This window comes from Columba livia, chromosome 27 (genome assembly GCF_036013475.1).
Source record: "Columba livia isolate bColLiv1 breed racing homer chromosome 27, bColLiv1.pat.W.v2, whole genome shotgun sequence".
NCBI lineage: Eukaryota > Metazoa > Chordata > Aves > Columbiformes > Columbidae > Columba > Columba livia.
In genome coordinates this window covers 3,279,558-3,295,017 of record NC_088628.1, presented here as the reverse complement: position 1 = coordinate 3,295,017, position 15,460 = coordinate 3,279,558, and the positions used below count along the sequence as shown (strand labels likewise).

Sequence of the window (15,460 nt, the reverse complement as noted above, 5' to 3'; positions counted from 1 at the left end):
TCATGGCACTAAGTGCCATGGCCAATCTCAGTTTCAAACCCTCCAGGGCCGGTGAGTCCAGCACCTCCCTGGGCAGCCATTCCAATCCTGACCACTCTCTCTGCAAAGAATTGCTTTCTCATCTCCAGCCTCAATTTCCCCTGGCAGAGTTGAAGCCCATGGCCCCTTGTCCTATTGCTGATGCCTGGGAGAAGAGCCCAATCCCCACCTGGCTAGAACTGCCCTTCAGGTAGTTCTGGAGAGTGCTGAGCTCAGCTCTAAGCCTCCTCTTCTCCAGACTAAACAAGCCCAGCTCCCTCAGCCTCTCCCCATTGTACTATTCTAATAACCATTAGGGCTATTTCAAGCTATTTTTCCCCATTTAGAATTTCTCCTGCAGTATCATAAAGCAGCTCAGTGAGAGGCAATCGATAAGAATTCTCTTAATTTCCCATTGCCGTAAGAAGTGTAATTTTGGTGGCTACACGCATCTCAAACTAAGGGCAAGAAACCCTGTCTTTGGCATAAAGCTTCAGCCCTCCCGCCACAAGAATTCCCACTTTTAATTTGCATTATTAAAACGATATTTATTGCAGAAGGTGAAATAACCCACCGCCTGCTTTTTGCCTGCACCCAGCAAAACGCTCCCAAAAAAAACCCCACAGACAAACCCAAAACCCACAAGGTTTTAAAACCTCTTGTCGGTTCAGGCCTTCAGAACGGCATCGACACAGCTGAAGGTGGAGGATGTTTTATTTGTTTGGTTTTCTAAATTCAGCATTGCCACTGGAGAAAAACTACGAGTGGTCATGGGTTGGGTGTGAACACAGGAAAGGGACGTCGCCTGCACCCCGAAGACACTCGGAGACCAACGCAAACGCATCTAAAATGAGAAAATAAGACCAAAGAGGAACATTTCTCGACGCTTCACGAGATAATACAAAATTCTAGTTTACTGAGCTGGGTTTACAGAGGGTTTTGCAAGCGTGGGACGTGCTGCCAGTAACGGATGCTGTGACTGAGATCTTTAACTTGCATTTATTATCAAAGTCATACTGTTTACATCTGTAATGTCAACGAGATGCCACAACTACAAAAAAAGATTGTGCACATTGCTGTTTCAATGCAAAAACCAGTAAAATGGAAATCCATTTGTTAAAAAAGTAATTAAAATTACTCCAGAAAGCAACTGAATTGTCTTAACACCTTTACATCCAGTCAAATTAAAATGGTTAACAAGAAAAAATACAAATTCAAAAATCTGGTATCAGTGTTAAAAAGGCAACTACTTAAGCGTTTCTATCGATTCGCACATCGATCTCCCTCCCGCGGAGCTGGATGCCGTTCATCATGCGGCAGGCTCGCTCGGCCACCTCTGGGGACTCAAATCTAACCACGCCACAGCCTTTAGACTTCCCATTCTCCATCTTGATATCAGCGTACAGGACGTGACCTGAAACAGAAAAGAAAGGCTCTTGTTTAACCTCGGAACGCTCTACCAAATCATAGTTCTCAATGAGAAAATATACCTTGAAAAATTAGTGTTGCTCTGAAACCTAAAGCTCCAGGACAATGTTAGCAAGTCGTAGTTTTAAAGAAGTGTTCTTGGTTTAAAAGGTGAATTAAGTCAAGCAGGTTCTTGATTCTCAGATGCAGATAAATGGAGCAAAGCACAAGGTAACGAGCTCCGAACCAATGAGGCTTTGCCATCGGACAAGCAGCACAAGAAACTGGGGGGCAAATCAGGGGACACGAACCGTTGCCATGAGAAAACCCCCAAAGCTCAATAGCAAAACTCAGTCAGCAACTGAATTCCCAATTTTTTCAATTATTATTATTTTTAAGGACAATTTTCCCAGATAACCACGTTCATTTAGATATAAAGAATCTGTGCGGGTGCTTTTCAGCAGTTGTCAGGACTTTTCTATCTCAATTCCTACCTCTTTGTGCAACTACAAAGAGGCTACAGGGTAACCCAGCCCCTGAGATGGAGCACGGAATAAACACTTAAAATAAAGAGCATGTGATAACGGGGTTATCAAATGTCCAGGCATTTATCTCAGCATTGCAGAACTCTTGCTGGTATAGCAGGGATGGTAAACATCCTCACGACACCTGTCAAGTTTAAGACGTAGTGTCTTGGTAAGTCTGAGTGAGATTTTAGTTAAGATACTCATGTCAGGGACACACAGAGCCAGGAGTTAACTGCTTAATTCATATTCAATTGTCAAAGTCATTCCCGCTGATAAAGTAACTTACCGCATTCATTAAATTTATCTTTCAGCATTTTCCATGTAAAATCAAAAGGTAGCTGTGAAAAGAAAAGAACAGACCATTACTGAGGGTCTGCCAAACAACTTGCAAGCACCACCAGCTCTTCAAAAAATGTTTTCCATCCCGGGACAGCCCCAGTTCAGCATCTTCCTTTACAGACGCTCTTCTCCAGTTAAGGAAATGGTTTAAACTCAAAAGCCCGCCTAACCCCACCCTTGGCAGCACCCAACATTAATATGCTGACTGCAGTCAACAGAGCACCAAGGAGATCACGTCAGTAACATTTTCAGGAGGGAGGAAGAAGGCTACTCACATTTCTCACAAATATCTGACAGGCTTTTCTGGCCACCCCAGCTGCAGGTCCTCCAGTTCCTCCAAGGGAGCCTGCAAAATTGCCTGCAAAGTTTCCACGTTCCATGTCCATGGGTCTTTCAAAATTGCTTCCCATCGCAAGTCCCATTCGATCTATTCCTGCTCCCATGCCCTGACCCATAGCAGGACCCATTCTTTCCATATTAGTGGCTCCAATGCGCTCCAAGCCCATCCTCTCCATGCCAGCAGCACCCATACGCTCTATTCCTATTCTTTCCATAGGAGTGGCACCTATACGATCCAAACCGGCTGGCATTCTCTCTATCACCTGCCCCATTCCGGTGCCCATTCCGGCAGGGACCATCCTCTCCATGCCTATCCCCATCCTCTCCATGCCAGAGCCCATCCGCTCTACGCCTGATCCCATTCTGTCCATGGTGGTGCCAACGCGGTCGATGGCAGCGCCCATCCTCTCGATACCAAATCCTATTCCAGACCCCATCCGTTCTATGCCAGAACCCATCCTCTCGATAGCTGGGCCCATCCTCTCAATATTAGGAGCGATGTGGTCTATGCCCAGAGGGGCCATGCGGTCAATTCCTGACCCCATTCGCTCCACGTTGGAGCTCATGCGATCCAAAACGAGCCCCATCCTATCTATTTCTGACCCTACTCTCTCCATCCCGTGCCCCATCCCGGAAGGAATTCTTTCTATTCCCGAGCCCATACGATCAATGCCAGGTGCCATCCTCTCAATCCCAGGAATGCTGGCATTTCCACCACCTGGAACACAACACACAGATCATCAATAATCATACAAGGACAAATAAAAACACCTAACACATATTTACACTGCTGAAATACTTTAAGCTCTGTCATCTTTCAGAAAAGTGACTGCACCCTGTGTGCTTTGTTGCTGCAGAATATGAAGTTCCGCACAAGAACCATGGCGGAACGGCCTCTGTAAAGTCACAACGCATGTTTGGCCTTTCCATGTGGAAAGAAATATCCAGAGGTTGCACAGTAAGGTGTTATCTTAAATCATCTAATGTGTTATGCCCATCTCTACCAGATTCCTAAAATGTCTGGGAGGAAAAGAAGGAAATTGAGGGTTCACCACATTTTTCCTCCCTCCTGTCTAGACTACAGATGGGTTTAGTGACAGGACTGCATTGAGAATCATTCAGATCGTTAGAACCAAACACACGTGATTTTTATCTAGAGTTCAGGTAGGAAAAGCAGGTAGAAGTACTTAGTGTCCTGTACTTACCTATTCCTCTCTCCAAAGTCTCTCCAAAACTACGAGACATTCCCATTTCATTTCTTCCAAATTCTCTTTCAAATCCTCCACCCATGGCACGATCCATCTCTGAAAATATGAAGTTTGATACATTGTTCAGGGTGTCTAAGTGACTCCAGAGAGAATGTTTTAATACAGGCATGATTTTTAAAGGTCCACAGAATCACAGAATGCACTGGGTTGGAAAAGCCCTCAGAGCTCATCCAGTCCAAGCCTTGGTCCAACTCCAGTCCATTGACTAGATCATGGCACTAAGTGCCATGGCCAATCTCAGTTTCAAAACCTCCAGGGCCGGTGAGTCCAGCACCTCCCTGGGCAGCCATTCCAATGCCTGACCACTCTCTCTGCAAAGAATTGCTTTCTCATCTCCAGCCTCAGTTTCCCCTGGCAGAGTTGAAGCCCATGGCCCCTTGTCCTATTGCTGATGCCTGGGAGAAGAGCCCAATCCCCACCTGGCTAGAACTGCCCTTCAGGTAGTTTTGGAGAGTGCTGAGCTCAGCTCTAAGCCTCCTCTTCTCCAGACTAAACAAGCCCAGCTCCCTCAGCCTCTCCCCATGGGTCTTGTGTTCAAGTCCCTTCCCCAGTCTTGTTGCTCTTCTCTGGACCCGCTCCAGCACTTCAATCTCTTTCCTGAGCTGAGGGGCCCAGAACTGAACACAACACTCCAGGTGTGGCCTCCCCAATGCAGAGCACAGGGGAAGGATCACTGCCCTTGTCCTGCTGACCACGCTCTTTTGGATACAGGACAGGACACCATTGGCCTCCTTGGCCACCTGGGCACACTGTTGGCTCATGTTGAGCTTCCTGTCCATCAGTCCCCCAGGTCCCTTTCTGCCTGACTGCTCTGCAGCCACTCTGTGCCCAGCCTGGAGCGCTGCAGGGGGTTGTTGTGGCCAAAGGGCAGGACCCGGCACTTGGCCTTGTTGAACTTCATCCCACTGGAATGGGCCCATTTTCCCAGTCTATCCAGATCCCTCTGCAGAGCCCTCCTGCCTTCCAGCAGCTCCACACTCCCTCCCAACTTGGCGTCATCAGCAAATTTGCTGATGATGGTCTCAATCCCATTGGTTCAAAGCAAGACAAGATTTTTTTATTATGTTCTCCTCATCATTTTATCATGTCTCTCCAGTGTCACACATCCAGAGAACACAAGTCATGAGTTGGATATATAAGAAAACCCAAACGCTCACCACTCATTCTGCCCATGTTCATCCCAGCGGGGAAGCGACCGAGGTTTTCCAAGGCACCAAAAGGACCTTCCATTCCTAAAAGACAATATTTTTCAGGGATTCTTTAGCACAATGCGTTTCAACTCAACACCAGCTTCACCCACATCAGCTGCCTTCACAGAACATTCCCGCAGGCACCAAGACAACTCTATCCCAGCTCCGCAACACGAAATTTGGTCAGAATTTGGTGACATCAGATCTCTTAAATCAGGAGCACTTTCAAGTCACACGACAAAAAAACATTGGCCATGTTTTATCTGAGGTATTAACCCTTCCCCATACACCTTTTTAATACTCAAAAAGAACAAGTTATTACTGAATTGGTGACGATTTCAAAGAACACAAGTATCTGCCCAAGCTATATACACATGTCAAAAAACACAGCTTACCTCCCATTTTATTCATTCCAAAGCCCATGCCTTCCATTCCCATTCCTCAAAATAAAAGAGAAAGCTTTATGTAGCAGATGTAATTCTAGCAAAGTTCAGCCATGAGACTGGCTGGAGAAATAAAAGCCAATACAACATGTCCACTGTTTGGACTGAAGAGCTTACATGTGATAACTCGGAGTAGATTGCAACATTCCTTCTCAGAAAATAAAGCAAAAATAGGGGAAAAAAAACCCATAGGCATTTATAAATTGAAAGCTGAATGTGTGCTACTTTTTAGGTGGCTCTTTAAAACTTGTGCTATTTCAACATATCCTAAACAAAGATTTGCAAGCCCACTAATAAGTGTTGAAAGTGACAGATGGTTTTAAGTTTAATGTATATTTGCAGTGTCTGCTGCTCATGCTCAAGAGTCAGAAAATGAGAGCTGTGCCTTGGCCATAGTGAAAAAAATACTGGAGCAATTGGTTAAATTCAAGTTTCCATCATCAAGCTCATTATTTAGCTCAACAAAAACTCGTTTGGTTTTTACACTCCTGATACACTTCAACGTTTTGTGTAGGCAAAACACAGCTATCTACCTTCTACACAGCTTAAAGCTCTCATGAAACAAAAGCATAGGAGTAATCTTCTTACCTCCAGGTCCCATGTTGCCCATTCCCATGCCTTTGTTTAAATGATTTGCATCAATAGGTTGACCTCCAGGTCCTAATCCCATGCCAATACCACCAAGACCATCTGAAGAAAATATTCAGATATCAAAAAAGCCTTCTTTCCATAGTTTGACAAAACAGCAAGTTTTATTCTTAAGTAATTGACTTCCATTCTCCAAAAAGCTTGCTGTGTTCCCACTTTGGGGTGTGTACTTAAAGCATGAATGTGTATATTCAGAGTAGATGTGTCTTGAAATATACTAAAAACTATCTTGATTTTTATTTCTTTTTTTCTCATAATCCATTTTCCATCTCACTACTGAGAAAACTTGCTTGTTTGGTTGGTTTTTTTAAGCTGACTCCTGAAAAATAACTGGCTAGAACACTGCTTATTTTGTGCAACTCCTCAATCTAAGGAGAATAGAGTGGGCAATTTAGTATAAAGATCCTCTAATCTTTGCATGATATTACCCTTGATCAACAAATGGCTTATTTCAACCTGTCATTATGATAGCCACCTATAGAATTCAGAGCACACAGCCAGCCTCTTCTCTGAGCAAACAAAATGTATCATTCCCAAGCAGAATTTTGAATCTTTGAATCTTAATTAAGGATTCCCCAGTCCAAAGAAAGAAGAAAAAAGCCCCCATATTTTCCTTATAGTTTATCAGGAAGAAAGAGTTCTCTGCTTGCACTTGCATCAAACAACAGCTTAGTGGCATTTTTTGCCTATGGAAGAGGAGTTTCTCATTTGCAGCTCAGCATCAAAAACACAGGAAGCATTGAACCTTGTTTTAAAACAACACAAGATATCCCTTCCCCGCCCCACTAAAGACCAAGAAACAGGCTTCCATTGGTATGTGTTGAGTTTGATACAAAGGTCATTAAATAGGAACCCAAAGGCCTTCTCTTGAAAAAGAGATATACCATAGAGAAAGCCAAGGCAGCAATAAAACCCATGAATGATATTGTTGCTGATCCACAGAAAACTGAACTAATTAAGGGACAGATTGATTGTCGATGGCTAAAATTGTGCAACACCACAGATTTGGTTCCCATGCCTAAGAAAACAGCAACTGGCTGAATTAAGAGAATTACGTGAACAGCCAGACTTGCCATTTTTGTTGTAATTCGACAACTCATGCCTGTGTTCTGCTGCCTCCAGCTCTTCCCTTCCAACCCAGGCCCTCCTTGCTCAATACTTCCAGTATCACAGCACAGCTGAGGTTGGAAGGGACCTCTGGAGCTGAGCTGGTCCAGCCCCAGCTCGTTGCTTCCCCTTTAGAAACCTGAAGACCTTGAAGATTCTCAGGTATTTAATTCAGCGCTTCCAGTTGAAGGAAAGACTTTAGATACCCAGAATATCATCACATAAAAGGAGGCACAATTTTCTCTATGGACTGATTAATTACGTTTCTGTCAAATCCCACCATTAACAGTAGTTTTAGGAGGCATTGGGGGCTTTGAATTGCAATTGAGAGATTTGGAAGCCTTGAGAACGTGAATGGGATACTGTTTTAAAACAAGCTTCTAGCTATGAGCTGAAAAAAGTAACAAAAACAAACCAAAAAAGACAAGACTGAGCAGCTCTTCTCTATTATCTCCCCCTCTGATATTATTGAGAGCATTTGGATCCCAGCTTTCCAAAGTTTGAACCAGAGCTTTACCGGGGCTGGGATCAGGCCCCAGTTGCTGAACAGCAACATAAGAAATATATATAACACATTCAGTCATGCAGGAGAGACTTACGAGGAAGTTGTTGGGGTCGCTCTGGAGGGAAGAAGTCTCCTTTGGGAAAGGCTCGTTCGTCCTAAACACAATTCAATACATTAAAGTTTCCGAGAAAATTATTCCTTCTCCCTTTTATTTTTAGTTAAAACATAGAAACTTCAAGTCAAAGCAATCCACAATATACTTATCATTGTCTTTTAGCAAAATAAGCAGAATTCACCTTCCCCGATGGTGTGAGTGGACGTGACCGCGAATTAGGCAAGTCACAAGTTTTCCCGCCGTGTTTCGACCCAACATTGCAACTTCACATCGTCCAAAAATCAAAAGCACAATTAGCAGTTCAAGAAGCAGTAAGAACTTGACATACTCACCATTTTTACATGCATCGGTCTGTCAAACAGCAGCTGCCCATTGAACATCGCTATTGTTTCATTAAGGATCATTGTTCAAGAGCTAGGACCACAAAGTCTTAAAGCTCTAAGCACTATCTGATGCAAAATACAAGAACTCGGTCAGAAAACTACATCTGTCTGATCACAGATTATCAAAAATCCTTCTGCTTTCTCCAAAACTGAAAAGCCTTGAAATCCAAATAGCCAAACATTCAAAGAATAGCTTCATATAATTAAAACGTGAGTTAAAAAGTTCATTAAGAGGTCGCTCAAATGTGATTCCAAACAGGCCAGATGTTTAAGTGTTTCATCAGTTAATTTAGCCATTTAAAACAGAAGAACACATGCAAAAGTTCTCAACATTTCCAAATCAAATTTCAAAATATGCCCTAGTATCACCCTTGCCAGCCCGCCCCTTCACTTTCACCCACAGACTCTCAACTCGCTCCTCATCCGTGCCTGGACAACACTCAATGCATTGTAGTTGCTCTCTCACGTAAAGAGCAACTCCACCACCACGCCTGGCTGGCCTGTCCTTCCTGAAAAGGACACAGCCATCCATGACCACATTCCAGCCATGTGTGCTGTCCCACCATGTCTCCGGAACTGCCACCAGACCATCATCTCCTGCCCTAACAGAGGTTTCTAACTCCTCCTGCTTATTCCCCATGCTGCACGCATTGGTGTGCAGGCATTCCAGAGAGCGAGCTGAGCACACCCATTTCACCCAGGGGGATGGGAGGCCTCCCAGCCTTCATCAGCTCCAGAGTGATGCCCCACTGATACAAACCCAGCTACAACCCCATCCCCCTTCGAGTCTAAAGCTCTCCAAATGAGCCCTGCTAATTCCTGTCCCAGCATCCTTTTGCCCCTGCAAGATAAACCTTTCCCACGTATCACTGTTTGGACTGGTGTCTTGTAAAACCAGCCGTTATCAAAGAACCCAAAGCCCTGCCTGTAGCACCAGTGCTGTAGCCAATTGTTTACAGACTGAATTTTTCTATTCCCTCCCAGATCATCACCCAAAACTGGAAGGAGGGAACAGAAAAATCACCTGAGCCCCAGTCTCTTTTACCATCCATCCCAAGGCCTTGAAAACTTTTTTCATTCCCCTCAGACTGCGGGATGCAGCTTCCTCCCCACCTGTCTGGAAGATCAGCAGTGGGTAGTAGTCTGTTGGGTGCATCAGGCTGGGGAGCATCCTGGTGATGTCCCTCATCAGGGCTCCAGGTAGACTGCACATTTCCCTACGATGAGGGTCAACTCTGCAGACTGGGCCCCCCATCCCTCTCAGAAAGGAATTGCCTACTACAATTACCCTTCTTTCTTTCTTATCTGAGGCGCTCTTGAGGCCTGGGGTCAACTGCCTCTTTCTATGTGACCTCGTAGGTGGGCGTGGCACTACAGCCTCACCTATCTCCTCTTCAAGATCCAGGACCTCAAACCTATTACGGAGGGGCACCTGGGGAAGCAAAGCAGGTACGGAGGGGGGGTTGCCCACAGCCCCGAACTGGAACCTGCTTCCAACCCTCGTCATCTTTTCTGTCCCCCACCTCTGCCCGACAGCGACAGGGCAGAGGCTGTCTCAGGTCTTCTCCCTCTGCCCGACAGGGCAAGGGGTTCATCACCTTTTGGGGGGGTATCCCCCTGAAGCCTCTCTGAGTGGCACACCAGGGAGTTACTCCACCAGTCCATTTCCTTGTCACACTCCCTGATGATTCTCAGCATCTCAATCTCCTCCTTAAGCTTTGCAACCATGTAGAGCAGACTTTGCACCTGCTCACCCCTCACACAGCTGGGATGCTGCCATCGTCACCCAGCAGCAACAGGCTCTGGCACTCCCTGCAGCCAGAAACCTGAACAGCCACGGCTCAGGGCAGACAGTCTGAGTTGCTACAGTCTTCTTCAGACAAGCTCTCTTTCTGGTCGAGACCACGGTCAGCAACAGTATGAGCCAGTGGCAATAGGTGAGAGAATCTAACCAGCAAAAGGTGACAACCTCTACACCCTAGTGAACGAATCATTTTGCAGCCTTCTGGCTAAGATCAAGTGTAGTGTAGTGGGTAGGTCAAGCGATCATACACTGCAAATGGATCCACTGCACTTCTCCTTCACCTCCCTCATGGGAATTTAAGACAAATCTTTTCTCAGAAACTGCATTTTAATAATAGCTACAACTTAGAAATTGACTACTTGACCCAGAAATGCATAAATCCACGTGGGAAAGGGAATCCACTTTGATGATTCTCAAACAACACCCATTATTTCAAGATGGACTTTTTCCTTATTTTTTTTCAGTTTTCTTAATATTTTCTGTCCACTGCAATGGCTTGATTTACTGTGACATGGAATATCCTCACTTGTAATACCACAATTTGTATTTTCATCCTGTTTACCAAAGTTATTTTACTACTATTTACCATCATTAACCTTCAAGGATACATATAGCCTGAACAGCCTCTATAGCTTGCTCAAAAGTGACGGTGCCGATCCCACGACTTTTGCCATCTTTATCTTCTAGGATGTCCGCCCGAACCACGACACCTGCCATGCTGAATACTTCTTTCAGTTTCTTCCAACCAACCTTGTAATCCAGCTGAAACACAAGCAATATGGGAAGGATGAGAAAGATTTCCATCAAGAAACAGCTTCAGCTTTCTTAAATTTCCTTTTCTGATACCAGCATTCTTGAGAATGGAGAGTCTTCAAGGATTGGATCAGGCTGCCCAGGGGGGTTGTGGAGTCTCCTTCACTGGAGACATTCAAAACCTGCCTGGACGTGTTCCTGTGCGACCTCACCTGGGCGTTCCTGCTCCAGCAGGGGGATTGGACTAGATGATCTTTTGAGGTCCCTTCCAATCCCAAACATACTGTGATACTGTGTAAAGAGTTTAATGCAATGTTCTTAGCTCTGTTCAAAAATACAAATTAATAAATGCCATATAGGCTACATCTTAGTTTACAGCTTCGCTAGCACAGAGAATCAACAAGAGTAGCCACAGATTCAGTTACTCCTCAATTTTACTGGAGCAGAGCTGCAAGTTTAAAGCTTTTCTTCTAATTAGTGAGATTTAACTCAGTTAAAACCCAGATGTTCTGCTCACTGATTCCACAGCACTTACATTTGCAACAAAGACAGTGCTCCCGAGCCTCCCTGCCTGCAAGGCGTGAATGATCTCGTTGGGTATGTTGGGATTGTTGAGGATGCTGGGTGGGATATTGATCATGCCGGGGCCGCCCGGGCCTGGACCAATTCCCATCCCACCGGCTGTGGCCATGACCTTCTGCATCGCTCTCCTGGCATGTTCGCCATCGGGATCCTGCAAAAACACAAACAGAGGCTGTTCCCTTCATGCTCCACTAAATCTCTGGGGATTTAGCGGCATTACTAACAATCAAAACCTCCAGCCAACTACTTCACATGTTGCCATCCACTAATTTATTTTCTTTTAACCAATATACCAGCACCTTTCAAGTTATCAAGTTAATCCTACTCACGTATTTCCCCTGATTCTGAAAGTTTTTCTCTATTATTTGATACCAACACCAAAGCTCACAGTTAATCTGTTCCGAAGACCAATAAACCCAGAATGGTATTGGGAAGGTTTTGGAAAACCAATGTCAACTAACCCTTGACATCTACAAAACAATGCAACAACTTGCTTACTTTGCACTTGGACTTCTTTACAAGACAGTGTGTAAAATTACAAGAAAATTCGCTTAAGCAATGCCTTTATTTCCCCACCCACACTGCCTTCCTAACCCCCCCAAAAAATTATCCCCCTATTACTACACAATCTCATGATTTTAGGACATGCTAGAGAAGATCGAGATGAATTCAAGGAAGGAAATAAGATGAATTATTGTCACTTTGTACTGAAAGTGAAGGTAAGCACCTTCACAATACAAGATGAACGTATGTTACTTAGGTTGGAAATGTCACACTATTCAGTGAGCAAAACGCACCAGCACTGCAAGACTGATGAAGAAAGTCAAATCGAATTAATTAGCCACAAATACAGATGCTTTAAAAATAAAAGATATTCAAGTTAATTTGAATCTTGATTTGAATTTTAAGCCTAGACAACAGCACATTTTGAAAACAGGAGAAAGGATAGTTTTCACACGATTATTTCAGCTACAGAAAATCATAGCAGTCTGAGGTGGAGAACACAGTAAAGTGAACACAAGTCACTTCTCAATTTACGTTTCCTATTTCACTGTTAAAATAAGGTATTGATTAAAACTAGATTAGTTCCAATAGGATGCGTCTATCCTAGGCCACCAGATCAGGGTGAGGAAGTTGGTGAGGCCTCTCCAGACAGCTGAGAGCAGCCTCACAGTCACAGGCCCTGCTTGTGGTGAGGGATTTGAACTTCCCCGATGTCTGCTGGAAGGACGACTCGGCCGGCAGCCACAGTCCAGGAGGTTCCTCCAGTGCCTTGACAAGAACTTTGTGATGCAAAGGGTGGAGGAGCCGACTAGAAGAGGTGCACTGCTGGACCTCATCCTCACTGACAAGGAAGGTCTGGTTGAAGCGGTAAAGGTTGAGAGCTGCCTTGGTTGCAGCGACCATGAGATGGTGGAATTCAGGATCTCCTGTGACAGGGGCAGGATAGCAAGCAGAATTGCAACCCTGGATTTCAGCAGGACAAACTTTGGCCTTTTCAGGCAATTGCTGGGGGAAATCCCATGGGCAAGGCTGCTTGAAGGTAAAGGGGCCCAGGAGAGTTGGTTAGTGTTCAGGGACTGTTTCTACCGGGCACAAGATCAGAGCATCCCGACATGTAGGAAGTCAAGGAAGGGAGCCAGGAGACCTGCGTGGTTAAACAGGAACTGCTGGGTAAGCTCAAGCAGAAGAGAAGAGTTTCTGGATCATGGCAGGAGGGGCTGGCCACTTGGGGAGAATACAAGGCTGTTGTCAGAGGGTGTAGGGAGGCAACTAGGAAAGCCGAGGCCTCCTTAGAATTAAACCTGGCAAGAGGGGTCAAGGACAACAGGAAGAACTCCCAGCACAGATTTCTCCTGGTCCCGATGGGTGGGTTCAGGTGCCTCTTTCCCATGGCTGCGTGCTGCCTTCATCGCTGCATTCTCATTAATGTTTACAGATATATAAAGGGTGAGTGTCAGGAGGATGGAGCCAGGCTCTTCTGGGTGACAACCAGTGACAGGACAAGGGGCAATGGGTGCAAACTGGAACACAAAAGGTTCCACTGAAATTTGAGAAGAAACCTGTGTAACCTCATCTGGGTGTTCCTGCTCCAGCGGTGGGACTGGACTGGCTTCTGAGGTCCCTTCCAATCCCTGAGATTCTGTGAAGCCAGGAGCATTATCATACAAACTAAAACCTTCTGATCAGGCAAAGAGCCTTATCTATTCTGCCCTTCATTTTGACTGTGTCACTTGAAGGCCTTCATGCTCCTGAGCAGCGAGACAGCCACCACAGAGAGCTGGCAAAACCGCTGCTAACGATCTCCCACAATAACTTCATTAATTCCACAGAGTCAGATTAGGGCACTTGGCTGGGATAAATATTGCTAAAGCCTCTAATATTGGTACACTACTGCTTCGTTGATTTCGAGTATTATTTCTGTTCTGTCTGTATCATAGAGGCAGAAGCATTCAAGTACAACAGTGTCATAAAGAATCGGTCAAATTACAACCACCTCTTCTCGACAACTGATACCAAAGGGCAACATGACTTCCAGTATTCATGGTGTATCATTAACAAGAAAACTGACCCAGTGGCCCACTCGCAACAGCTTTTTCTTCCACGGTCCCCTTCGAGAGGCCAGTGCCTGCTGACTTCCAGGTGCAATTGTGTTTTTCTAACCTTCCACTTCACCTTGTCCTTCCTTTAAAGGGCAGCGAGAGGTCACTAGTGCCAGGAGATGGCTCGTGCTCAGCCACAGGCTCACCGCTCTACTTACAAAATCTGTGAGATCTGAGAAGTGCCACCACTTGTCATCCCCATCCTTCACCCCAAGTTCTCCTCAGATCTCAGCAAGAAGCCACTAAGGGCAGATCTTCCACACGTCTCCTCCCTTAGACTCATGCGGATGTCTTTGACCCACCGGGTGGGCAGGGCACAACAGAACATGAAGTCCACCTAGCCAAGAACACAGCTCACATACCCCAGGGCAATGCTAACACTGAAGTCAGTCTCTTTTATTTCTGCTTAATTGAACTTTAAATGCAGTCACAGGTTCCAAACTGCTGGTATCAAACTTTAAACTTGTCAATGGTTAAGAACTCACGTTGCAGTCGAGCGTGTCATGCTGGCTGACAATAACAAAGCCACTAAAATGGAAGTAAATCTTGGAAGTATTTCAGAAACCAGCTTGTTTCATGGAACTGTTTGGGGAACACGTTATAAAGATGCAGAATTAAAAGCGAAGGTAGTCAAGAACATGCAGGTTTCTTCTTCAAATCACTTAATAAGAAAATACACATGTGGTTAAAGGCAAACTCTTGCTTTGTCTGAGTTCTGCAAAGCTACCATCAGCACTTATTCTTTAAATCAAGGTTAGTCTTGATAATCATGTTCAAACCCAAGTTCAGCAGTACATGCTACTGGCAAAAAAAGGCTGATGTCTTTTTTGTTCTTAATCCTGTTTGATGAGTCCTGGCTTTTGTCAATTATTTTTATCTGCCAACTACTCAGCCATAAATCTCAACTAAGAACTACCCCTTCACCTTCCAAGTCAACATACGGAAAGAACAGATGCACATCTTACTTCTTTCACTTTCAATGGTCTTCCACCAAGACTATGCTTGTTCAAAACCTCTGCAGCCTTTTTCATGCTTTCTTCCATCTTGAATTCAACAACGCTGTAGGGATACAAGACATCTAAGAACATTGCTTATTTCTTAAGGTTCCTCATTTCTTGCTATAAATTCGTAAGTGAACTTACGCGCATCCCTGATGAGGCGATTTCACAGGCGGACAACAGGGAGAGAAGAAAGAAGAAGCAAAGTAAGTAAAAGCACAAAACACACAAAAACCTTTCTTTTTTTTTAAAAAAAAAAAAAGTCAAATCACATTAGTTAGCCCTGATAGCGAAAATAAATGTAATCTTACCCAATAAAGCCTTCAATACTTGAATTCCATAACATATAATTTCTTATGCGTTAACAGGATTAAGCTGTAGTTTCTGAAGTTGTAACAAACAGAACTAAGTCCCGATTCTCCAAGAAAAAT

General features: G+C 44.7%; 1 protein-coding gene across 2 annotated transcripts; it reads right to left on the bottom strand.

Annotated features, from left to right (window-relative positions):
* Window positions 1–998: 998 nt before the first annotated feature.
* Window positions 999–15,330, bottom strand: HNRNPM (heterogeneous nuclear ribonucleoprotein M). 2 transcript variants are annotated; one of them, XM_065042638.1, is made up of 13 exons: window positions 15,174–15,330; window positions 14,997–15,090; window positions 11,382–11,579; window positions 10,702–10,855; window positions 8,239–8,288; window positions 7,886–7,946; window positions 6,120–6,221; window positions 5,484–5,528; window positions 5,056–5,130; window positions 3,836–3,934; window positions 2,567–3,348; window positions 2,239–2,290; window positions 999–1,432 (listed from the first exon to the last, which is right to left on the bottom strand). In XM_065042638.1, the coding sequence occupies exons 2-13, from the start codon at window positions 15,072–15,074 to the stop codon at window positions 1,269–1,271; spliced, it is 1,860 nt and encodes a 619-aa protein (XP_064898710.1). In that variant the 5' UTR covers window positions 15,075–15,090; window positions 15,174–15,330; the 3' UTR covers window positions 999–1,268. The 2 variants fall into 2 exon arrangements, with proteins under 2 accessions (XP_064898710.1, XP_064898711.1); XM_065042639.1 differs by lacking the exon at window positions 6,120–6,221.
* Window positions 15,331–15,460: the final 130 nt, after the last annotated feature.

Excerpts from the sequence above, each read along its gene's own strand:
- HNRNPM (XM_065042638.1), bottom strand. The coding sequence starts at position 15,074 with ATGGAAGAAAGCATGAAAAAGGCTGCAGAGGTTTTGAACAAGCATAGT. Across the intron at positions 7,947-8,238 it reads GACCGATGCATGTAAAAATG|GACGAACGAGCCTTTCCCAA; the intron begins GTGAGTATGTCA and ends AATTGTGTTTAG. Across the intron at positions 5,529-6,119 it reads GGGCAACATGGGACCTGGAG|GAATGGGAATGGAAGGCATG; the intron begins GTAAGAAGATTA and ends TTTTATTTTGAG.